At 39.3% G+C, this 19,988-nt stretch overlaps 1 protein-coding gene across 2 annotated transcripts in view; it reads left to right on the top strand.

Annotated features, from left to right (window-relative positions):
* Positions 1-19,988, top strand: part of LOC129774818 (protein O-mannosyl-transferase TMTC2) — a 786,337-nt gene that overhangs the window by 615,971 nt on the left and 150,378 nt on the right. For both annotated transcript variants that reach the window (XR_008742781.1, XM_055778813.1), the window contains exon 7: positions 15,460-15,545. Coding sequence is in view for 1 of the 2 variants with exons in the window: in XM_055778813.1 (XP_055634788.1) it covers positions 15,460-15,545 (86 nt within the window). In the remaining variant the exon portion in view is untranslated. The remainder of the gene's footprint in view (positions 1-15,459; positions 15,546-19,988) is intronic.

Below are 19,988 nucleotides of genomic sequence, written 5' to 3'. Positions count from 1 at the left end.
TTTCGTCGGGCTGCAATTCGGTGCATACGAATCATCCGGAAACACATGACGGTTGCAAGGCCATATTCCAAATACAGCGATACTCGTGCAGGCAGTTTTGATAAATGCCGTTCCCATCAATTCAGCAACATCTTTTATACCAATAATTCTTCCTGGGTGTTGGAACAAGAACACTTCAGAGGCGTTTGCATACCTACGCTTAAATGGCCCCATGAAGTGGCAGCATTTTATTGCTGCACTGGGAGGGCAGCACAAGAACTGTTACAAAGTTCATCTGCGCCTTTTCAGCAAATGCAAAATTCTTTGTATGACTGCTCTGTCCATCCACGATAAGCAAAACGTTAATAACTATTTTCACTGTGAACAAATTCTCATAATTTGCATGCCAATCTAATCGGAAATTCTCTAAGATTTGTTTGATACATTACATTATCATTATCATATTACTATACATTATAAATCGCTAATCTCTAAACGGTTTAAATACATGAAAACTGGAAGAATTTCATTTTCCCATGCATTTGATCCGCCGATTTGTGTGCTAACCCTACCCGTATTTCGAATGCTTATAACTCGAACATTTCTTAACAGATCGGAAAGATGTTTGCTTCAATTGATAGGAAATATTTCTGCGCGTCCAGCACATTTAATAAAATGTTATTTTTCATGAGATGAACAATTGAATAACTGTAAAATGTCAAGCGCTATCTAAACGCCCTAACTGCCAAGTTTTGATTGACCCGATTCACGGTTTCCCCAACACAGACTTCAAAATCGATGTACAGGAGAACTTCGATACAACGTACCCTCGATATAACGTCACTCGATATAACGTACATTTTACCTCGATATAACGTACACATGATCAATGTGTAAAAAATATTTTCCGAAATAGGTACTGAGAGATAGTGTCAATCTCATAGGTTCAACGAAGGCCTCTTGCTGGTCTGTACTTTTAACCAATTTCGATATACAACTGGTTTTATGATTCCGGATTCTAAATGAACATCATGAGAAAGATTGGCTCCATCTTCTAGTTGAACTTTTTCATCATTTTTAAACTACCTCACCCAAACAACAACACAAAAAGTAATATAAGCTTGAGTTCTTTATTTTGCTTCGATATAACGTACAATTCGATACAATATACAATTTTGAAAGAGAAATGTAGGTTATATCGAAGTTTACCTGTACCTGTGGAAATCCGCTTTGCAAATATACATGCAAGTCGGGGGTATTTTTGTTTCCACCGAACTGTGTTCCCCTAACACGAGCTTCAAAATCAATGTGCCTGGGGGAATTCGCTTTGCAAATACATGCAAGTCGGGGGTATTGACGTGGGACTACGTCTAACCGGAATATATAGGGGGTAAAATGAAAATCTAAACACAGAACATGCAGGAAAAAAAGCAAGATTTCGAATGCTTATAACTCAAACATTTCTTACTGGATCGGAAAAAAATTTGTTTCAAGTGATAGGGAATATTTCTACGAATCTATCACAATTAATCAAATGTTATTTTTCATTAGATAAACAATTGAATAACTGTAAAATGTTGAGCGTTATCTAAACGCCCTAACTGCCTCGTTTTGATTGGCCCGATTTACGGTTTCCCCAACACAGCCATCAAAACCAAGCAACCTTGGGGAAATCGGCATTGCAAATACATGGAAGCAGGGGGACTTTTGTTCTCACCGAAATATGTTCCCTTACACAGACTTCAAAATCAAGCAAAGTTGGAGAAATCGGCATTGCAAATACATGAAGTAGGGAGAGCTTTTGTTCCCACCGAAATGTGATCCCTAACAGAGATTCCACAACTAGGTGCCTGGGGGAAATCGGCATTGCAAATAAATGCAAGTCGGGGATATTTTTGTTCCGATTGAAATGTGTTTCCCTAACATAGACTTCAAATCCATGTAGCGTGTGGAAATTGGCAAGGTGTCTGGGGAAATCGGCTTTACAAATAAATGCAAAATGCGAGCACTTTTATACTCGCTTGCCTTTGTACAGTCTAGAATATGTTTCCCTAACACGGTCTTCAAAACTTAGCAACTTAGGAATCCTCTACTCACTGAATTTCTACGCATACCATCTGATGATTAGGCAAAATGTTGATACCCGTTTGCAGCGATAACGCCTATTGATTAAAAGATATGCGTTCGACGTACATGTCAAAATCGAAACTGAGTGCCTGAAGTTCATCAAATCCAGCAAATTCACGGTTTGAGAAGTACGTACACTTGAGAGATGCAAACTTCAAAGGGAAATGTAAAATAAAATAATCGTTTGATAATTCTTCCGTTCATATATTTAGTCCTAGGAATCATTCCAACGTTAAAGGACTGTCATCAAAGTTACTTGTAACGGAGAACATCTTCTATCACAATGTATGAGCTGACCTTACAGGGCATTTATTCAGTCTTTTTACTCACAAAGCAAATAAATCGAATTCAGTTGAATTCGGAAATTGTTTCATTAAATCAAAAATTCGATCAATACAAACATGATTACTAAGCTAAGGTAGTCCCACGTCAATCTTGCGGTTATATCATAGGTATAACCCACCCATTTTTTTTTGTGTATAGTAATTTTGTACTCGCTTATGCATTATGCATTCCAGAATATATTTTAGAGTAGTTTTTCTCAGTCACCTTCTCAGGTTTCTCAAAAATAAAACTACGCATTCGCGATAGGATTTCTATAATAAATGATAGCGATAAATAATGTAACATATAGATTTTTTATGATTGGATTAGGATAGAAAGTACATAAGATAGATAATAGAATATAAAGTCGGTCCAATTCATTCTACAGGTTTTCCTTCTCAGGACACCTAAAGATAACTTCCGCCACGTGTTATAACACGAGATCTTAGAGTTTTCGTTTCGTCGAGTGGTTGACATTTCTCGTTTACATAATCAAATCACTTACCTCAGCGAATCCGTATTATTACCTCCCTATACAAACAACAATCCCTCCCATGACATTCGCTAGGGAACCACTCTATAGAGTAAGGCGACCCATCTGGTCTTCGGGCGGCGAATATCATACTAACATTCCTTCCCTTCCCCTGGTGACTGTAAGGACGCGGCCGGCGTCGTTATTGACCAGTTAAAGTTAAATCACCGGGAATCGCACAACGTCGATGATTTGCTAGTCCCAAGTATCATTCTGTGTGTTCTTTGTGCAATTTGGTTGGTTCAAGTCAATCACGGAGAGCAACTATGAGCTGTACAGTCTACCCAAGCTCAAGCTCAAGCTATAGAGTGTTTATCAAAGCAAGTATCGATCTGAAATCACATCGTACAAGAGTAGAATCGTTTATATATAAGAGTATTTTTTCATCATTTGCATACCAAAACCTGTTAATATTCTCATTGTCTATCAAAAAAATGACAACCGAACTTGAATGTTCTGTCGTCTTCTGCCCCCAAACATTATTTTCAGGTTTTCGGACGTCCCTTCCAATAAGATGAAATTTATAATTAATCCATATTTACGCAGAAAGCAAAACATTCCCAGTGAGACGCTCCCAAATGTGCATGCCGATATCTGATATTAAATTCCGAGGGCCCTCACCCAATCATTGGGCCAAGGTTCCGAATAAGGAGCCTGGAGTGCTCATTGAAGCAGTTGCTTGTCGTTATTGAGAATCTCTTTATTCATATCCCCACAACAAGCAAGCAGGCATGCTTTTCGGATGCTTTGTTCGGGTCCGGGGCTTCCCCATGCCAGAGGAGCCTACTTTAAATTGGCGCATTAGTATTTCGGCTATCGGCCGCTCCTTCCCCGCAGCTCGGGTGCTTGCTTTGAATTTTCGACGACGAAACCAAATGAATATAAAGTTTAACTATATTCCTTTCGTTCCGTCTCCACAGCTTCCGCCCCTTTTCCCGAGCATTGGGGCTCAAGAGCAGAGTCGAGTGTGGTTTTCTCCGACCAGGTTCGAATATAGATACAACAAAACGAACGCCGCAGCTCTGCGAGAGGACGCAAGGATCGACGCGATGGGACTCCCACACACTTTCCCATCGGCTTTTCCGTCAGTGGAGGAATTATGATGTTTGTGGCTTCTCTTCCTTTTGGAAATTTTCAAACAAGAATCAGACTTTTGAGCTATGAGTGTTTTTTTTCTTCCTCTATATTCTTCCTCCTACAGTTTGAGTGCTCTGGTAGAAGAGGAATGGATGCATTCAGAGTCGGCACAATGCCGGTTACTATGCTGAACATATCGCCCATTGAATCTATTGTGAATTGTAGAGAGGACTGAGCGAAGGAAGTTGAGCAGGAAAATTTATGACTTTAAACAGGATTAACGATGGGAGCACACATTCACCAACGGTCATGGTTAGGTAGAATGGATGAATTGTGTGAGTTTGGGTGCATGTTTTGGAGTCAGAAAGCTGTACATACACCTTCTGATCGATGGTATTCGGAGCAACAATAGCCCATGAGATTATTCATCATCTTCATCGATGGTACCTCGGTGACTAACCTTAAAGCCACACGACACATAATTACCCTACCGTCGCAGAAGTTTCCGTTTATTCGATCGGAAACATTAAACTTGTTCAGCGCAAGCCAAGGATGTACAAACAAATAAGCTCCGTAATCATTCGCTGGCATTAACCACAAAACGGAGAATCTCATAGCAGCCATACAGCAGAGGCTTGAGCCTTACAGTCTCATTAGAATTAATTGACACCGTTGAAGTGTGAATAGAATCTCATCTGCATACGATTACTGATCCCTGCTGCAGGGATTGGCAGCCCGGCATCATCAGCTCGAGTATGAACTCGCTCTCTCTCGCTCTTCATCCACATCCCTGTTGATGAACCAGTGCCACTCGAAAATCCAGTTAATAACGCATAATCGTCAAATTTCGCGCGCGTTTTGATATTTCACCTCACTGCACCAAGAGAGAGGAGACCCTCTGTATTACGCCATTACCACTTGGGTGTACTTCAGCTGGGAGAGTGGGAGGTTAAACGGGATGCTCGGGATGCAAAATGCAAATTTATCAACTCCAACCTATTGTCACAGGCTCCCCCTTCACCATCACACTGGCGACTGTTGACGCCAACTCGTCGATGCGGGTTTCGCCCATCTTCATCATCATCCGGTGGAGGGTTTAATTGCAAGCCGTGTCAACCACAGTAGCGGTGCAGTCAAGTGTCTTCAGGAGAATCGGCCTGTCTCGGAAGGATGGATTCGATGTCGCTTGAGTTTTTACCACCATGAAGCTCTCACCGGGTGTGTCGAGAGGGTGATGAAGGAGATGATGATGTTGGTGAACGATTTTTAATGAAGTGCCATAGCCGTAAACAAGAGCGCGTGGGAAATGAAGTATGGTTGGGAGAAAAAAAACATTGGGACATGGGGTTGATTGTACAGAAAACACAGAAACAAAAGGAAAAGAATGTACCCACCAACAAAACTGTAAATGAAAACTTTTGCCCGTCCCCACACGGAAACCTCATCGCTTACTTTTGGGTTGAATACGTCAAGTTTAATAGCTTAATGGATTTCCAGCACGCAAAGCTATCATGCGAGGAGTCAACCAACGGAAATGAACGCGAAATGAACTAATAAAGTAACCACTTTTCATGAGGAGCTATTCATATCGTCTTTCTAGTGACATAACATGTGTTCAGTTATTCTTCTACATGAAACGTAATGACAACCCTTCATGCTCATAACATCGACCCTCCGGAAAGGCACTCGAATTCCATTTAGTCCCAAAATCCACAAGTGTAGAAATGAAATAGGTCAATGTTCAACAAATTACTTCAAGTTTTAGAGACGAATGAACTGAAAAGTTTTAAAAGAAAAGAATTTAAAATTGGGTTAAAAATCCATCGCAGTAATTACGACACAGGTTTTTTTTTTGTTGCGTCTTTTATTGGCAATTCAACCTCATAATAATTCATAAACAATCATGTTTTGGAATTTTAGCAATTTTAACGATTATAATTATAATTTTAAATGTTCCACATTGCCGAAGAGATGGGCGAGAGCTTTTATTTCGCAATTTCAATACTACTCGTCTCAAAAACTTTCTTCGGATTTTTCATTGTTCACAATTCATTAACACTAAGACAAATGAAACAAAGTGAATGTTTGAAGGTATTGATAACAAAAAACAAATTTTGGGCGGGACGAAGTTTGCCGGGTCAGTGAGTTATATCTTCTTCTTGAATGGCGTTAACGTTCTCTGTGGAACTTTTGCCGTCTCAACGTATGCATTAACTAGCGTCATTCATCAATACTTAGTTGAGATTTCTTAAGCCAAATAACACGCCTTCAATGTATTCCGAGGGGCAAGCTCTAGAATACGCGTGACCACAGTGCAAGTCGAAGGAAATTTCTCTGACGAAAAGTCCTCCGGCCAGAACGGGAATCGAACCCGAACACCCGGCATGATAATGTGAGACGCTAACCACTTGGCCACGGGTGCACTCAGCTAGTTATATACAATACTTTAATATTACTTTTCAAAAACATTCGTTGGTTTTTAGTTGAATAATGAAATATATGTAAACGTTAATTACTCTTCCCCGCAGATCCCTCCGTTTCGCAATATCGAATGTGGTATACCTATTTTCATGGTTGTGAGCCAAATTGACTCATGAAATGGTTTAATAATTAATCGCTTAACATGAAATTTATTGGTTCTATCAAGCCTTGGCAAGTTTTAAGTTTTAAACAATAAGGAATGAACGGTTACAGAATCACAATTGAGGGCCTTTGTAGCAATTTTATTTGCTAGAGGAGCGTTCATTCAGAAGTGTTCATATTACGGTCTGCGATGTGGGGTCCGTTTTTTTCGCCCAGACAATGTCTAGAGATAAATTTATAGACATACATCGGTTCATACCTTTTGATAAAACAAAATGAACGCAGTGAAAAACTCAAGCCAGGCAAATTTGTCTTGTTTTCAAAAATATAAGAAAAAAATTATGGGGAATGGTCATGCTTATTACAAACCGTGCTTGGGCAGGGATGAATCACTAGGATCATATTAGGCTGTCAAAAAAGTCCTGCGGTATTTTTTTTTGAATTTTCATTTGTTCATAAAATTAGTTACAATCATCTGTTTTAAGTCAAATATGCGCCATTTTGTTCGATGACTTGTTCCCAACGAGATGCCAACTTCATAATACCCCTGTTATAGACGCTCGCTTCCTTATTGGCAAAAAACTCGGATAGCCAATTTTCACAGGCCTCTTTTGTGGCTAACTTCTGACTACCTAGCTCGTTCGGCATGGACAAAAACAGATGGTAGTCACTTGGTGCAAGGTCCGGACTATACGGCGGATGCAAAAGAACCTCCCATCCGAGCTCCCGGAGCTTCTGGCGCGTCACCAAAGAAGTGTGTGGCCTGGCGTTGTCCTGATGGAAGACAATGCGGCCGCTTCAGCGGGCTTCGACCACGACCGTTTGCGCTTCACGTTGTCGTAAGTGACCCACTTTTCATCGCCAGTCACCATCCGCTTAAGAAACGGGTCGATTTTGTTGCGATTCAGCAGCGATTCACATGCGTCGATATGGTCAAAGATGTTTTTTTTGCGTCAACGTGTGTGGCACCCATACATCGAGCTTCTTTGTGAATCCAAGCTTCTTCAAGTGGTTAATAACGGTTTGATGACTTATCTCCAGCTCTTGGCCGATGCTACGGCTGCTACTATGTCGGTCTTTCTCGGCTAATTCAGCGATTTTGTCGCAATTTTCGACGACAGGCCTTCCGGAGCGTGGCGCATCTTCGACGACCTCTACACCAGAACGAAAACGTTGAAACCATCGTTGTGCGGAGGAATTGGAAACTGTATCGGGTCCATAAACTGCCCAAATTTTATTGGCAGCTTGAGATGCATTTTTGCCTTTGTCATAGTAGTACTGTAAAATATGTCGGATTTTCTCTTTATTTTGCTTCATATTTGCGACACTATAACTCACGAACGACCTAACCAAACAAAACACTGTCAAGGACTATATTATAGCGCGCGCAATACCTTTCCAACAAGCTATAGTATGACTCGATATAATGAATACAACTAGAACTACGCGCTTACAACGACTCCTCGCGGAAATACCGCAGGACTTTTTTGACAGCCGAATATGTTCCCTTGATCGAATTTGTAGTAACTAATCTTTCAGGTCCATATTTAGGCTGTGGACGAAATATTACCACAGATATTTTTTACTGGCATTTCACTTGCAAAAAAGTTACTTGCAGAGTTTGCACTCTGCGAATTGTACCCTGACCATTTATGGAAGCAAGATTAATAAAAAAAAATTACTTTAGTTATTAAGTGCAAAACATAAAAATATAACAATTGAAAAAAAAAATTAAAATACTTGTCCCAGAAGCAGCATCAAGTATGGCGTTGATATACTTGACCAAATGGCCAGAAAATATATCGATAAAGCAAGTTTACCCAGATGGCCTGTACAAGCTTTCTGAAACATTTTGGACTTAGCAGAATATTTCACGAAATTTTGTTTTCCAATTGACTGAAGAGCCAAGAAGTAAATATAGAGAAGAAGTCGAGAACACTTTAATTCCAATGCCGGAAATTCATACTACTCAAGTTCAACAATCATGCAAAAGAAACAGATGTAGAAACCATTGTGCCAAATGTAATACAAATGTTTGTGGAAAATATGTTTCAAAAACAGAGTTTATATATAAAAAATGTTTTCCATGATTTTTTTGATAATGAACATTTCATTTAAACTGATTCGGAACTACTTTCATTGCAAAAAACTTGAATTCTCTTATGTGAGTCATATTGGCTCACTTCAGTAGGTATATAACCAACATCAGTAAATCTAGTGTTAATTATGATTAGTCGATTGCAATAAAAGAAAATAGTCTGATGCGTACTGTTTGGTGAAATTTATTACGAATCACAACGAGTATCGTTTCTGAAAATTTATAGAAATCACATTTCTTTTCCATCTGATTAAATATTTTTGACGAGAAAAAGTTGAAATTGAAGAAACTTGGTTGAATTGTAACAGACTCAGCTTACATTTGATATGAACATGAAAATGTGTTCTAACTTGGCTAAAAAAATTGTAAAATGTAATTCCATTGTAAATATGTTGAAACCAAACGTTATTTTGAATGAAATTCTACCTAGTTAACCAAACTGACTGAAATCCAACCATTTTGAACCGGTTCTATTTAGCTTGCCCTGTAATTTGTATGTTTGTATGTTTGTATGTTTGTATGTTTGTATGTTTGTATGTTTGTATGTTTGCATGTTTGTATGTTTGTATGTTTGTATGTTTGTATGTTTGTATGTTTGTATGTTTGTATGTTTGTATGTTTGTATGTTTGTATGTTTGTATGTTTGTATGTTTGTATGTTTGTATGTTTGTATGTTTGTATGTTTGTATGTTTGTATGTTTGTCTGTAGCGCTTTATCACATTAATAGAAATTTGAACCTCTTCCTGTTGACAGATTGATCTGAAAATTGGCACACACCTTCATTTCTGCAGTCATTATAAAACTGGGTATTTCATAATCTTGAAAATCCAAGATGGCGGCCGCTACAAAATGCCGGATTACATATTTTCTCAAAACCCCATCAATATAGGTATCAAATGAAAGGGTTTGACTAGTAGAACACAGTGATTTATAAAAAAAAAGCAAATCCAAGACCACCAAAAAATCTCATGCTCAAGACTCGAGAGGAATTGAAAAAAATCAAATGGTCTGCGTTCGAGCATCCTCTTTACTCCCCAGACCTCGCCCCTAGCGACTATCACTTATTCCCGGTGATGAAACAGGCGTTCGGCGGCCAACGATTCGATAACACTGAAGAAATTCGTGACGCAGTTACATCGTACTTCAAAAAGTTGGACGCTATGCACTTCGCGCTAGGAATAGAAAAACTCGTGCCACGCTATGAAAAATGCCTAGAACGTTACGACGATTATGTAGAAAAATATAAAATAAAACGTAGATTACGAAAATCACCTTGCTTTTTGTCCTAACATTATTATTTCGCGATTTCTGAGGCACTGAAACCAGGGTTGCCAACTATAATTTGAAAAAATAAGGGAGAATGAAAATAAAAATCAGGATAAATCAGGATATAATGGGTTGTCCGAAAAGTTAATGTCGATTTTTGGGAAACCAAAAACATCATTTTCGATCAAAGTATTATAATATAATTTTATATCCATAGTTCTGTTTCACAATCTTTCGTCATCTTTCACACAGCTTAAATATTCTATCCTCCCAGAACATGTTTGCTTCCTCATCGAAAACGCTGCGAACCATACATGTGAGAAACAGGTTGCTTGGTAGTAGCTCATAATACAGAATCCATTCCAAATCCCACCAGAAACAGAGTGTATCTTCCTTCGGGCGAAGATCGGATGTAAAATAATAAATAAGTATTGGTATAAATCCTCGCATAAGCGGAAATGCTAGTATGACTTTTTGATCGTTTATATTTTTTCCAAAAAATCTACAGCATCACTTACAGTCAATTGCAGAGAAATTAATATTCAAATATTCACTAAATTTATTATCCATGCTTTGGAATAAATCTTTACTCAAAAAATGAGGAAAGCATATCAGCAGTAGAAGACTTGTTGAATTCTTACTAATTTTTATGACATTAATACGGTTATAGATATATTTACCATAGTCCCATCATTAAAGTTTATTTTACTTTGAATCAGACGAACAAATTACATATAGTTTTTTTTTATATTGACTGTGGATTCAAAAATTTTCTCTTGAGTAATGTTAAACTCTTAAACGTATTCTTGCATTAATAGCTCATTATCCTCATATCCTCAATAAACAATGTTGTTCCTCAAACTTAATTTCGTTCTAATTTCAAAAATTCGTCAGACAATCTGGTTTCATGAAATTTTCTAGCACTGTTTTTGGAAGCCACGAAACAATTGAGGGTAAAGATAAAAAAAAATTAAGTACAAAGTTTAACTTAATGTAAGATATATACAAGTGTGAACCAGAGAACTACCATGACAGAAAACTTTGGCATGGAAACCAGTATATTTATTACGAATAATGTAGAGTAAAAAATCAGGAAAAATCAGGATCATTTCAGAAAAAGACGGGTGGGTAATGTCGGTGACATAACCGGAGTGACGTAGGACTATACAAAGGGGACAACTTTTGCTAAATATATATTTTAAATATATTGTTTTATTTTCTTCTCCTACGTGAATACCTACCTATCTACCTGAAAAATGGATTAGTTTACTGTTTACTCTTTATGAACATGTTGGGGGTTCTGAAAAGAACCTTTGGTGTTGTGTTTTTGCGTTTTTTTTTTACAAACTTGATTCTTGATTTTTTTCTGAAGGCTTTGTACTTATTAAATGTTCAACGTCGGGCATCTTTCGGCGTATACACATATCGTACAATCAAAATGATGACTGTGATAGGGAATGCATAGGTAGTCATCAGCTCGTTCACTATCATATATTTCACTATTGAGCACATTACCGTACCTTAAGCTGTGGTTTCGGAGACGAATGAATTGTAAGATTTGTAGTCTCCGCAAACAAAGTAAATAAAAATGAAAAAGAACTGAGGTTTTGGAGACGAACTCTACGATCTGTCGAGAAATAAACGAGCTATAAGCGTTCTGAAAAACCAACAGTAAATACAGGGACGAATGACCTTCGGATTAAAGTCCTTTAAAATAAGAACAGAGCAGCAGGAAATACATAGCTCATCGTGTTGCTCCTTAGTTATTTCCCTATGCAATGCAGATGTAACGTCAGTCAATTTTCAACATCAGTTATCAACCAAAGAAAGCAGTTCTTGCTACCGAGGAAATTCGTTAATGCCATCCTGCATACAATGTGTTGTAATTTGAAGCCACTTTTAATTCGGACACCATACATGGGTTTGTGAAAACTGAATGATCAATTTAAAAGACCCCACGACGTGCCGAAGCACCACTCAGTGTCGCATTGGAGGCGATTTTAACCTGTAATTGAACATTTGCGATGACAGTGGTACAGTGTCGACTTTCAATGTGGGGTCATAATTTGGATCTCTATGTTTACAAAAATGTCCAACTAAATATGTCGCATTACATGTCCGTCCAATTAGCTAACTGTCGAACTAATTGTAAATTACTGTACTTTCAATCTGGAAACAATTTGAGAATTGGTGAAAATTTAATAATCAGGAAAGTCCCCAACTATCAATAAGCTAAGAATAACTGACAAATTCACATACTCATCAGATCCTGGCAAACAAATTATGAAAAAATCTATTTGTGTTTTATTATTATTTTGGATATTATTTTAGAAAGCATTGAACTGTATTTCGTAAACTCTTTTTTGAAAGGTTTAATGGCCCTGATAAGCGCCGTGTTTTATGGAATGGTTCCAATTTAGAAAACTTTGTACTCGTGGTTTTGAAAAAAAAAACATTTCGAACGCCCTCGATGCCGCCTTGTTCTGGATTTGCTACCAAAGCAGATTGTATAAAGAACAAACTTTTTTCTTCTGCTAACTGATGCCGTTTTGCGATTGCGTTTGCCACTCGCTGCAACTGCCTGTTGTTGTCTTGATGTGTTCTATTCTGAATGCGGGTTTTGTTATCGTCGCGAGCAGCTTTACCAGCCAACTCGATCACTTCGGCGGCCGAAACTATATAACGCCGGCTAGGTGGACTGGTGCACTGGTACTAACGCGCTCGGCCTAGCTACCCTTGCGGGGAACTCCAAATCAACACGGTTCGAGCGGGATTTTGCCTTTCCCTTCACTTTTCCTCCTTTACCATGTCCAGACATGGCTGCTTGGGTTGGTTTGTTGATGTGTTGTGATGCGAACCGATGTGGTGTACGGTTTGGATGAGAATGATCCTTACGGCAGCGGAGCGGGGATTTTTAAGCTGACTGGCTGGCTCGAGAATTACGCATGTGTGAGACTGCGACCAATGTTTCGTTCATTTTTTTTCTTTTTCCTTTCCAATCGTGCTTCATTCTATTTCGCTGCTGCTCTGGTTGCCCGTATTAGTCGGTACGATTTGAGGAGCACAAAATGGACCAATCAAAAATGGGCACATAGTGCAATTGGACAATGCTTGATATTCCACAATTATTCAATTATTTATCTCAAGAAAAATGAAATGTTATTCGTTATGATAGATGCGTAGATATATTTCCTATCAATTGATGCAAAAACCTTTGCGATCTGTTGAGAAATGCTCGAGTTATAAGCGTTCCAAATCTTGCATTTTTTCCTACTTGTTCAGTGCCTAGATTTCCATTTCACCCCCTATATCTTCCGGTTAGACGTAGTCCTACGTCAAAAATCAGGATAAATTGAGTGTTTGTCAGGATATCAGGGAGCGTGCTAAAAAGTCTGGGAAATCAGGAAGGCTGGCATCTCCAACTGAAACTTGTTTTTCGAACTACCCTCGTATTAACTATTCGTCGTTAGATTCATACGTTCAAAAGCAAAATATAAATGTTTGACTTTCGTATAGTTATTCGCTAAATATAATGGTCATACATATAAGTGTGTGAAAGAATTGTAAACAGGGTAATTATTATGGTAATGTTTAACAGTTACAGTTTCGGAAACATTTTTTTATAATGAACAACATCGACAAGAAAACAAGAAAAAGTAAAAAATCCTTTTGTATCATCTTTTATGCCCCATCTAAAAAAGGCATTAATTCTTTGTTTAACAAGAATACAGAGACAAAGAATATTAAAAATATGCAGACTTTATTTTCCAGAACCTATATCGTTTGTTAAAAAAACGCTACAACTGCATGAAATGTAAAAAATATGTTTGTTTCGAGCATGTAGTTATACTATTTTCTGATTCTAACTCCAATAAAAACACAATCGATTAAAACGTTTTTATGTAATTTTATAGCTCTTTATACTTCCATGAATTATATTCAGTTGCTTACTTTTAATTAATAACAGTGAAAAATTGGAATTTCGTTATTTGTGTTGGAGTATCAAAAAATACTATGTTTTGAGGAGACTGTATTAGATGACTATTAAAACATAATAAAGACGAAGAAAACATAGCTTTTGGAGTTTCTTCATTCAATCATACCCTCTTCTTTAAATAAATGCCAATAAAGCCTAAAAATACACAAAGGCAACATTACAGAGAAGTTCAATTCTCGGTCTGTGACACCGTGTGCGAGTATACGTTTTATGATTTTGCACGCGAGTACAGGAGGGTTAACATCGCACATATCATGTTCCTCGAGTAGTGCTAGTTAAAAAAATGTTGGAAATTTTTTTATTATTTATTTAACAAGTATTTCCATTAAGATGAGTAGTATTGAAATAATGTGTTCAATAACAAACTTATTTCGCAAATCCAATTTATGTATGGAACAAAATACAGAAGAACACCAAAATTGGATTAAAGTGTCATCTATTGAGCGATAGATAACTTCTAAAAGCAGCAGAATTTAAACCGTTGATTGTACCTCTTAGACTGAGCAAAAGTACATTACAACTCGACATTAAAAAGTATGGTCCTGTTGTTTTTATCCGAGACAGACACAAACCGAACAATAAGCATTAATCGTGCAGGTCACACATACTCGTACAGAAGTAAACTTTAGTCCTTTTTCCGCAACTTTGCTCGAGCCCTCTGTTCAACGACCTGAAAACTGCAAACACAACAGAACACATAACGTACACGGATCAGACATGCAGAACGAGTTGGTTGGTTGTGTTACAGGCACGTCTGCGCCTCATGTCCTACTTATGACTGTTGCTGCCTCCGCCCCGTAGTCTGGCGACCGCTCGAGCATCAGTCCCATCTGCCATGGATGAAGGCTGCTAAACCAGGCTTAGAACAGTCTTGTTCTATACGGGGGACAACCCGTCTGGAGGCCGCTATTCCAAAACACGGATTTTAATGTTTCATTCCGTACCAGAGGTGAACTAGCAAAAATTACAAGCGCTGTCATACATTTTTAAAGGCCGTCAACCCGCCACGTTCCGGGAGGCTGCCTGCGAGAGACGAATGTTATCACTGTCAGTCAAACGAGAGAGCGCTTTCCGCCAGCGTAAAATCCCGTTGTGCTTCGCTTCCATAGTTTATGTTTTTTTTTTGCTCTGTTGATGCCGAATGCCAACGCGGGGTGGTGTCAGCCCTGCAATGTTTCCAGCATGAACAACAGACGGTGGCTTTGTACCCATTACGAGAATGGAGGAGAAAATTCACGTTTCAATTTTTAATCAAACGTTGTCCCACACTAAACAACTCTGACAAGTAGATCTGGGTTTGGAGCAAACATAGTGCAAATCAGTTCTCTCGCAATTTGTGTGTTTTGTTAGGTTTTCATAAGTTTTCATTAGTGGACTCAACCTCAACCTTCCTCAATTATGAATCGTATACACATTGTGTAGCTCGAACAGATTCACGTTATACTCACTTGTTTTTTTTCTTCCTTTTTTTACAGAGGAATTTTACTACAAAATCAACAAGACTACGCCGAGGCTGTGGAAAGCTTTCGCAAGGCGATTCAGTTTCGACCATCGCTGGCACGTAAGTATTACCATTTGAATCCATCTTAGGTCTTCGACCATCAGAGAAGTACAGCTACCTAGAATTTCGCAGTCGCAGTCAATCGCAGAATGGGAAACATTTCACAACGTCAACCTATGTTACAGTAAAACATTCCAATGCTCGCAAAACCAAACAATGTGGAAAGGCAGTATTTTTCCTAGTGACTCCCGTTGGCTTTCGTTTTTATTTTTTCTTCGCAGAAGTTATAATATTTTTTCCAATCTAGTCAGTATAGCGTGACGCGAAGTCCCCAAAGTCCTCGAGCGACGGCAGTGAGTAACTTGAGAAAGTTATTTTGCCAATTTGATACGCATCGTATATCAACGTGACAGGGTTTTCCAGAAGGATATAACACAAGCAAAAATTGCGAAGAGTTAACCTTCTCTCCTGCGACGACCGACCCTCCGTCCGTCCGACGTGTCTCAGGGAAAAACCAAAAGTATTCCTAGCATCCTGCATAAAAGATCAAGCAAACACACATTCCAGATGGTGACAATATATCCGGCGTGACGAATTGATTGTTTTTGCTCCCTGGACCGGTCGGATTTAGTCCCTCTGTCGGGCAGGAGCCGTTGACTCTGTTTTGCTTCTCTGCCCGGTTTCGGTCCGATGCATACGGGTGATTTTCTTATTTCGATGTTATTCCCCTTTTGAATCCTCCGGGTTTTTTTTTGTCTGTCAGGCACGAGGTACAGGAACGACTGGTCCACACAGTTACTCCAGTTGTTCGGTGATGCGTAAGTCTATTCGGTTCCACATTATGTTCAACACATATGTCCGATGTTGATTTTGGGATTATTAAAATGGATCTATTTGACTCCAAATTAGATTAAAATAATGTCAACCATTTGTGAGAAGAAAAAAAACACATATGTTTCTCAGATGGGAAAAGGCAGATGACGAATGTCACGATATTGTTGTGGCCAATTTGAAAGGTTATCATTATTGTTTAGAAATATAAACGGTTCGTTCCATAACCCCTAGTAACAGGTATGCTATTGAATTCAATTTGAACGCTATTTTAAACCCTAGATTTAAATTTAAAATATTTCGCTCAACATTTCTCAAACGTATTTTCAAACAAGAGATTTAACCCTTTCCCTTACAACATCGAGTCTCACTCGTGTGAATAACATAGGGCACTAGAACGCTCAGCAAACTAGTGAAATCACTTGATGCGTAACGTCGATCAAGCAATTTCAAGTTTAGGCTCGTTGTAAAGGACATGTTTGTTTTTTTGTTTTTGGTTTATTTCATTCAGTTGTGAATTACAGGTTGTTAACAATCAAAGTCAACAAAGAGAAAATTCGGTACATTTTACACTTTCTCTTTTATAAAGTCAAAAATGCAAACCAGACCACTGAAATTGTGAATGGTGTTCATGGTGCCAATACTGTAACGATAAAATACGTGCAATTTTATTATTATTTTTTTGCAGACTTCTTTCACTTCTTAACTAGCCAGAATATCAATCTGTCCCCGAGATTCTGAAAGCCAAATGGGGCACTAAGCTCTGCGGAATGCACATATATACGTGCTCGTGCTTTTTACTCCTGACCGAGAATTCGTCGGACAATCGCGCAGGAGCTAAGGATGACTGACTTTTGGATGCCGGCTAATTCCTTCTCCATATTCAACACCTTTCCCAGGATAGGTGCAGGCAGGTACCGGTAGTTGAGTACGAAGTCTTCCAGTAGACCACATTGGAGCGCCAGTTGTCGATGAACAATGTGGGCCATGTTGTTGTGGCGCTCGGTGTTCTATGTTTTCACCTAATTGATGGTACATCCGGCAAATGTCATCAACGTCTTGATACCAGACGTACTACCTGCAGTTTCTTATCGGAATTATCCTGTCCTGGATGGGTATCATGTCGGCTTCTACTACTGAAGAGAGTTCACCACGCTTTAGCCACAGATTAGATACGGCCTAATCGACGTGTGGCCGGTCCAGTTGATGGGGGTGGGCACCTTGCACTGCCTTCTGCTCCCAAGCTGCAGGTGACGCCACGGGTAGCGAATTCAGGTAGATTGTGTGGGTCACGCAGCACCTTGCCAAAGCACCTAGCTAACTTTGGATGTGCGATGGTCAGCTTCTTGTGCCAGATGTTCTGAACACCATCACGGTCTGATGTTGCCTTGTTCCTCAGGTATCGCGAGACTTCGTGGACATCGTTCTCTACGACGATTATAGCTGGCATCTCTTCAAATTCACCACAACTCTCCTCCTCCCGTCTTAACCACATTTTCCCGTCGCGATGTTGTACAGGGGTGTCCAAAATACTAGCCCAGAAGTTCGTCACATCGCTAATATCTGGCAAACCTTCGCTGTAATCGGGCTTCTCGTCGCTAATGTCGTCGTAGAACGCTTTCTCGTTATCTCTGAACACACGGTTTTGTTCTTGGCGCTTTGCATAGTCAGAGTGACGTTTCAGCCTTTTTTTGGAAGGACGCTCAATTGCTGTACTAGGGTCTCAAGTTTTTCCGTCAGCAGGTGAGCTGCCGACTGGCGAAGTTCAGTAGGCCACACCACAGCAACTTGGTGACATAGTTTCGCTGATCTGCTGCCTCTTTTGTGCGCCTTCAGCCTTCCAATTATGGCGCAATTGTTTCGGATCCGTTGCTCCAATATCCTTCGCCATGGAGGCTCACGCCTTTGACGGAAATGTTGGAGCAGTTTACCTCTTGGCCTCACACGGAATCCCAAACATTGAGCGGTAGCCACAGCTGCACAGTAAACTTTCAGTTGTAGCTCTCTCATATTCTGACCTATTGCAGCGGAAGAACGTGCTCGTTCATTATCTTTACTGCACTTGTTACCCTGCGGGAATGCTGCAACTTCGGGATCCTGGGGCGTGACGAAGTTTCCATGTCGCGAAACAGTGAGATAGCCTCGTAGTGTTGGAAGACTAGATCGCTTAGCAGTTGTTGATCCGACTGTGGGCCTTCCAGCTCAGGGGGTTCTGGTGCTGTGGCCTCCACTGATGCTGATTCGCAAGCTCCACTCGCGAATGAATTGCTCACTTATTCTTGGAGCTTAGTTCTCTCTGCACCTGCTGCTTGATCTCATCGATTTTTGTCTGGGTATTTTGGCGTACGCTGTACGCTTCCCGTTCATCGCGTTTTGATCAAGCCTTCCGGCAAACTCTGAATGCGCTTCCTCGAACATTGTTAGTATTCGAGGGCAACCGTTCATGTCCGTCTCCGAAGCAGCGCAGATGTAATAGGTGCGGATCACGAATCTATTCATGTCTGGTGTCTACATGATACTTTGCCGCGTGGTACGCACAAGTGTGGACGTAGACGCAACGTTTCTTGGGCGATGTTGGTGACTGCTATTTGCATGAGGTAGGAACAGTTGAAATCAACGGGAAGGCTGCCACCTTTGTTGATCCCCATTTGAGATTTTTTTTTTCAATACAGATAGATTTAATCCTATCTTTCGAAAATTTCTTATTATTCTAGATTTTGTTGGGTATGTAAGTTTTTTAACTTAATGCTTCTCTCACCGTTTTAATCGCCGGCGGGCGGTATTACTTACCCGACTGTTCACTCAGCTTGACCTTCGTCAAAGCACAGAATTTTTCCATAGGGAGAATCTCTGAACAGTTTAGCGAGTTCATCTTTTTCGGTAGAAATGCAATATCCTTAGTGTAATGGTAGGAAGCAAGATCTGACTAGGAGATTGCTGTTTTGTTATGTTATATTTGAAGTATTTTATTTATGAATTTATGTTATTTTTGCAGACACTCCCAAGAAAGCTTAATTTTCGAACAGTCTCCGTAGGAACACTGGTCAAACGAATATTATTATGGATGAATCAGCTATGCGACAAACTCATACAGGAATTCGATTGCTGCGTGCGATTTTTGCATCTGTTAGACGAACGCAATGAAAGGCCAATGTTTCATATTACATGTTCCTGTGGTACCATTACCTAATTACCGATTTTTTTGGGTTAAATATCTTTTACTGATTGAAGACCATCCGTTTTTTTTACGAGGTATAAAACTGCGGTCCTGGCATAGTTTTACAATGAGGTTTCATGTGCTCAATCAATTCTATATGCTGTTCAGGACCAAACAACGAAATTTCAAGCAAACATCGAAGAGAAAATAACAACATCTGTTTAATTTGGATGTTTTTTTTTCTGTATTATAGTGATTTTCAACTCATTAGGCTGGTTCGTCACTTTTACTTCCATTTTTGGAAGAATGTCGGGAGTGAGAATTGAACTCGTGACCTTTAGCGTGAGAGGCATGGATGTTACCACTACGCCAGATCGCCTCCAAATTTGGATGTAAAAAACTGAATGCGTTCAAAAGTTTGTTGGACGCTACACGTTATATTCAATTAACATTAATTTTTGATATGTTTATCAGAGTGATGAGAAGAAATACATTTTTTTTGTCTCAGTGATCAA

The sequence above is a fragment of the Toxorhynchites rutilus genome, chromosome 3 (genome assembly GCF_029784135.1).
Source record: "Toxorhynchites rutilus septentrionalis strain SRP chromosome 3, ASM2978413v1, whole genome shotgun sequence".
Classification (NCBI taxonomy): Eukaryota; Metazoa; Arthropoda; class Insecta; order Diptera; family Culicidae; genus Toxorhynchites; species Toxorhynchites rutilus.
Note: the sequence above shows the minus strand (reverse complement) of the source record. Positions and strands in the feature narration are given on the sequence as shown.